Raw genomic sequence first — 4,823 nt, 5'->3', positions numbered from 1 at the left:
CCCCGATTCTTACCCCATTCTCGCTGCACACGTAGAACGGACGATTCTGGTTCCTCGGTGTCTGAGAAACCCTTCGATCAACGCCCGCCCGGCACCGCGGACAGACGAAGACAGGCATGTCCACACGCGCCCGGCTCTGCATCCGCGAGGTGGCGCGGGAGCTTGAGGAAGACATGGAGCTCGGAGCCGAAGGGGATCTCAACGCCGCCGCGCCCTCCACTGCCAGCTTCCCACCGCCGCGCCCTCCACAGCTAGCTTCCCGCCGCCGTGCTCTCTCTCTCGCCGTGGTCACCGCCGTGCTCTCTGTCGCCGTGGTCACCACCGCTGTCGCCCGCTTATATAGCACACCCGCCAACGGCTCTCTGCTCAACGGCTCTTTGCTGGGTCCCACAAGCCACGCGTGCAACGGTCTGAATAAAATTGGCCGTTTCTGCCGCCTGGTCCCACCTGTAAGGGCCGAGTCAAAAGGTTGACCTGACGGAGACGGCAGAGTTCACGGAACGAGTCGGTGCGCACGGACTAGGGGCAAAACTGAGCACAATTCGCATCTGAGGGCAAAACTGAGCACATGGACACCACTGAGGGCAAAAGGATAATTAACCCTATTATATATGGGAATCATCCAGAATGAAGTACAACACTACAGCACAGATTATTTTTCTTACAGCTAGATACATAACAGAACACCAGGTACATGGTGAAGCAAACTTAAGTTGTCTAAAAAACGGAAATTAAAGATGTTTTTCTTGGATGGGGCCAGAGCTATTCACCAGCTAGCTAGCTGCTAAGGCCTACAGTACTTCTGTCTGAAATTCAGTTCCAATGGTACAACATGTCAACGATGATAATTTAGGGTGATACGACTAGCTCTCTCGACGATGCTTCTGGCTGTTCCTTGATTTTGTGATTGCTTCTAGGTGTTCTGTAACAAGTCAACATGCACCACATGCATCATTGTGATGGTGCTTTCTGGTGCTGAGCTGAAGACGACATCTATCTTCTTCTCTTGGCATGCAGGTTCCTGGTGAACCCGCATTGTTTGTTGTAGATGCGGCCTGCCTCCTTGCATTCCGGACAAATTAAGGTAGCGCACTGCCCAGTCACCTTCTCCCCACGGACAATCTGATCAAGAGATGACAAAAAGAATTAATATTGGCATAAGTCATACTAATATCATGAGACCGAGTGACTTGCAGAATGAGAAGTTGATATTATTCGGCTAATATATAGTAGTATCGAGAGAGCTGGCGAGTTTAGTTTGCAGATGGGAATCTGGATGGACTATTTATTACTGAGGATAAGAGAAAGTGGGGTAGAGTAGATGGAGTTTTCACGTACAAATTTGCCGGACTCGTGGCTTTTGTAGATGATGAAGGTGTCTTGTGTCTCTAGATTATGGTTCTTTGAAAATTCTCCTGAGATTAAGACAATGCAATTCATCAGAAAACACATGTACATACTTACAAATGTTTGAAGTGTTTACTTGAGTCAGTCAGTGTTAAAACCAACATACCCGTACTTTCCAAGACATACATTCTGCTCTTGTTGTTAGGCCAGTACCTGGGAAGTATCTCGCATCATCAGTGTGATATATACATACATACAGTTGAACTAGTGAAAATGAGGCAGATATTAACTCTCCAACACTGCGAGACTATGATTTACGGAGTTGTTGCAGAGAAAATAAATATATTACCCTGAACTAGTGATTACCTGAACTTAAAGTTCCATGTAACAGGAAGCCTCATGTCCTCCATCTTGAGTATCAGGCCATCCCTTTCAAGCAAAGCTGGAAGGTTAGCCTCAGCATCCCTCTACAAAATTCAGTATATATAGTGAGATTGCGAAGCAGCTAACAGATAGTAACTTTCATGTCGATTAATTAGAGTAATAGTGGCACCTAGCTACGTACATACCTTTGGCAGTACAATTCTTCCAATATTTCCAACATCACTGTTGGTCAACTCCTTCCACACAATCATATGGTAGTCTTTACAGTTGAACCTCTGTAAATAGTTTTGCAGGAACAAATTCAAGTTAGTTCAGTGGGAATGCATCCACTTCGAACTGCAGCAACCTGATGATCTTATATATGTGTGGTTCAGCTTTGGATGTTTGAAAATTGGTTTGGCACCTTCATCATTTTAATACAGTAAATTACAACAGCATTTTGCTACTTGTCATAACTTACAACTCGATCGTAGGACCATCAGGTTCCAGTTGTTTGCAGAACAACAAGAGTCTAAAGCTGGAACCAATTAGAGGTAAATTGATGGAATAATTGCCAAAGTATTATTAATCTATTGGAGTGTCTTCTCCATTACTACTATAATATAAAGCAATCAATGCAGAATATAGAGCTTGTATAGTTAACATAATGAAAAAAAATCATGCACAGCAAATTAAGAACAGCATGCATAGTGAAGTGAATAGGACGGACCTACAAAGCATATATATATGCATCAAAGCATCATGCATGTTACTTACAGTAGTGAAAATTTGCTGGGCCTGGTTGCTGAAGTTGTGATTCTCATCTAGCATCATGGCGTTTTCACTTCCCATCTCAGGCGGGTCCTGGAAATTAATCTCACATGCATCAGCTGTGCTAGCTCATGGTAATTAAACTTATGTAAGCATAAATGATTTGCATGTTTCCTAGCTGTTGTTGTTACCTCTGAATTCTTCCTCTTCTGGGTGCGCCTCTTGGCCCTTTCGGCGTATCTGGCCTCGTCGAGGTATTGTGGAGGAGAGCGATTGTTTGACGCCGGAGATATTGGTTGAAAGCACTGAGCAGGTAGTAATGGTGGATCCACCCTGAAGTTGGATACAAAGCCTGCAGAGCACGAGATCGATGTACAGAATGAAACAATGTGCAATAGTAGCATGAATGCAATTTAGCTAGTCTGCAAAATATAAATAAATTTTAGAAATAGTAACATGAATGCAATTTTGTCTATGCAAAGTAAGAGTTGGATATATGCTAGCCTAGCTAGTGTATGACTCAGATTATTTGGAATGAGGACTTGGACAAATCGTTTTAGAAAATTTGTTTGCTTCACAATCTATACCATCATAAAGCCCTTACAAAGTTGCTGGATTCAGCACAATGCTAAACTAAACAGTACTACAAAAACTTGAATACCAAATAAATTCAACTATACATAACCCTTGCATACAATCAATCAAAGAAATTGAACCCGATGTTATCAGATTCGTAGAATTTACAAAACAGATCCACACAGCATGGATACCTGAATCTTAAACAGAATGAGAAACACACACCACATGTAATTAAATATATGTATACCTGAATTACCTTGCTGATGATTATTGTTGGCATTGTAGGTGATAGCTTGTTGGTGACCCTGCTGCTGCTGTATGCCATGAGGATAAACACTGTAAGGGCTCCTCGGCGGCGGCATGAAGTTATTGGGCCATGCAGTGGGGGAGCACAGCCTCGAGCTCTGATGGTAGCCATTGTTGTTGCCGCGGAAGCTGCTGCTGCTACCGCAGGCGACAGACACGAACGTGTTGTTGACGTTGTACATGGTCCAGTCCCCAAAAACCCCTGCTCCCATCGGGGCCTGCCGCGGCGCCGCTGCGACGCCCATCTGGGGGGCGGGCGGCTGCCAGTGCTGGTAGTTGTGCGTCCCTGAAAATCATTAGCAAAGAAAAAACAGCATTAATCAAGGCCAAAGTACACTAAACAACAAAAAACGCAAGGGAAAAGAAAAGGAAAGGAAGAACTAGCAGGTATGCCCTAAATTAACAAGATGAAATGCGTGATTTAACACGCTACAAATGGAAAGTCCGGCCTGATCTAGCAAGTAGATTGTGCAGAATCTCGCTTCCTGCTGCAATCTTCCTCAGTGATCCGCTCCTCCCGGCCGGAGAGCGGCCAAGATTGCAGTCCTGATGAAGGGCAGAAAACCTAGAACGACGTGCGGATCTCGCGCCCGTCCATGGCGGCGCGCGCAGCAGGGACACAGCGCGCAGATCCGGGCGCGTCAAAACCCTAAGCGCGCGGCCTGGAACTGGAAGAAAGCCATGGGATGGGAAGGGACAGATCACGGAGAAAACGATCGTGCCGGCGACGGCGACGACGGCGCAAGGACGTACGAAGACGATGCAGAAAAGAAAGGAAAAACAAGATACTCACCGGCGGGCATCAGCAGGTTGGACTGGGCGCAGTGCGGCGGCGGCGGGGTCGGCGGGGGGGCCTGGACCTGGAGGGGCATTGGCTGCGGCGGTGCCTGGATCAGCGGGACGGGGGGCCCGAACAGCTGCTCGAACTCCTGGTACTGGCGCTGCGCCAGGACGTTCGCCACGGCGCCGTGCGGGTCGTGGCCGCCCACGGACGCGAGCAGCGCCTGGAACGACGCGTGCGGGCCGGCGCCCGGCACCGCCACGAAGTCGCCGGTCACGGCCTCGCCGCCGGAGGAGTGCTGCGGCGACGGCGAGGGCGATCCGTTCGCGTCGGCCATGTCGTGCTCGCGCGAGGCAGCCAGCTAGCGCAGCCTCGTGCTCCGTGCGCTCTGGGTGTTTGCGTTCGGTTCTGTGTGGGCGTACACTGAAAGACAATGAGCGAGAGACGGTGGCCGCGGCCGTGCTTTTGAAGAGGCGGGGGGCCTGCGGCGTGTGCTGCTCGCTAATTATTGAGAGATTGGGGGTGATTTTTTTGTAGGGGGCAGCCACAATGGGAACATGGAAGCAAGGGAAATGGGGGTGTGAAAATGGAAATGTTGAGGGGTTTTGTGAGATGTGAGCATTTCAAACCTACCAAAATGGTGAAAATCAAGGTCTTGTGAAGCAATAACATGAGT

General features: G+C 48.1%; 1 protein-coding gene across 2 annotated transcripts; it reads right to left on the bottom strand.

Moving 5' to 3' along the window:
* Positions 1-579: 579 nt before the first annotated feature.
* LOC123042732 (putative B3 domain-containing protein Os04g0676650) lies at positions 580-4,601 on the bottom strand. Of its 2 annotated transcripts, none has more exons than XM_044465120.1 (9): positions 4,160-4,601; positions 3,308-3,652; positions 2,673-2,833; positions 2,488-2,574; positions 1,917-2,006; positions 1,714-1,814; positions 1,514-1,560; positions 1,339-1,415; positions 580-1,122 (listed from the first exon to the last, which is right to left on the bottom strand). In XM_044465120.1, exons 1-9 carry the CDS (start codon positions 4,482-4,484, stop codon positions 994-996), a joined length of 1,362 nt encoding a protein of 453 aa, XP_044321055.1. In that variant the 5' UTR covers positions 4,485-4,601; the 3' UTR covers positions 580-993. The 2 variants fall into 2 exon arrangements, with proteins under 2 accessions (XP_044321055.1, XP_044321056.1); XM_044465121.1 differs by having other exon boundaries at positions 3,317-3,652; positions 4,160-4,599.
* Between the last annotated feature and the right edge of the window lie 222 nt (positions 4,602-4,823).

The sequence above is a fragment of the Triticum aestivum genome, chromosome 2B (assembly GCF_018294505.1).
Source record: "Triticum aestivum cultivar Chinese Spring chromosome 2B, IWGSC CS RefSeq v2.1, whole genome shotgun sequence".
Lineage (NCBI taxonomy): Eukaryota > Viridiplantae > Streptophyta > Magnoliopsida > Poales > Poaceae > Triticum > Triticum aestivum.
This window is presented reverse-complemented; position numbering and strand designations above follow the sequence as displayed.

Coding starts and splice junctions, on each gene's coding strand:
- LOC123042732 (XM_044465120.1), bottom strand. CDS start 4,484: ATGGCCGACGCGAACGGATCGCCCTCGCCGTCGCCGCAGCACTCCTCC. Junction 2,834..3,307: donor TCATCAGCAAGGTAATTCAG/GTATACATATAT, acceptor CGTGCTCTGCAG/GCTTTGTATCCAACTTCAGG. Junction 1,561..1,713: donor ACATGGAACTTTAAGTTCAG/GTAATCACTAGT, acceptor GATACTTCCCAG/GTACTGGCCTAACAACAAGA.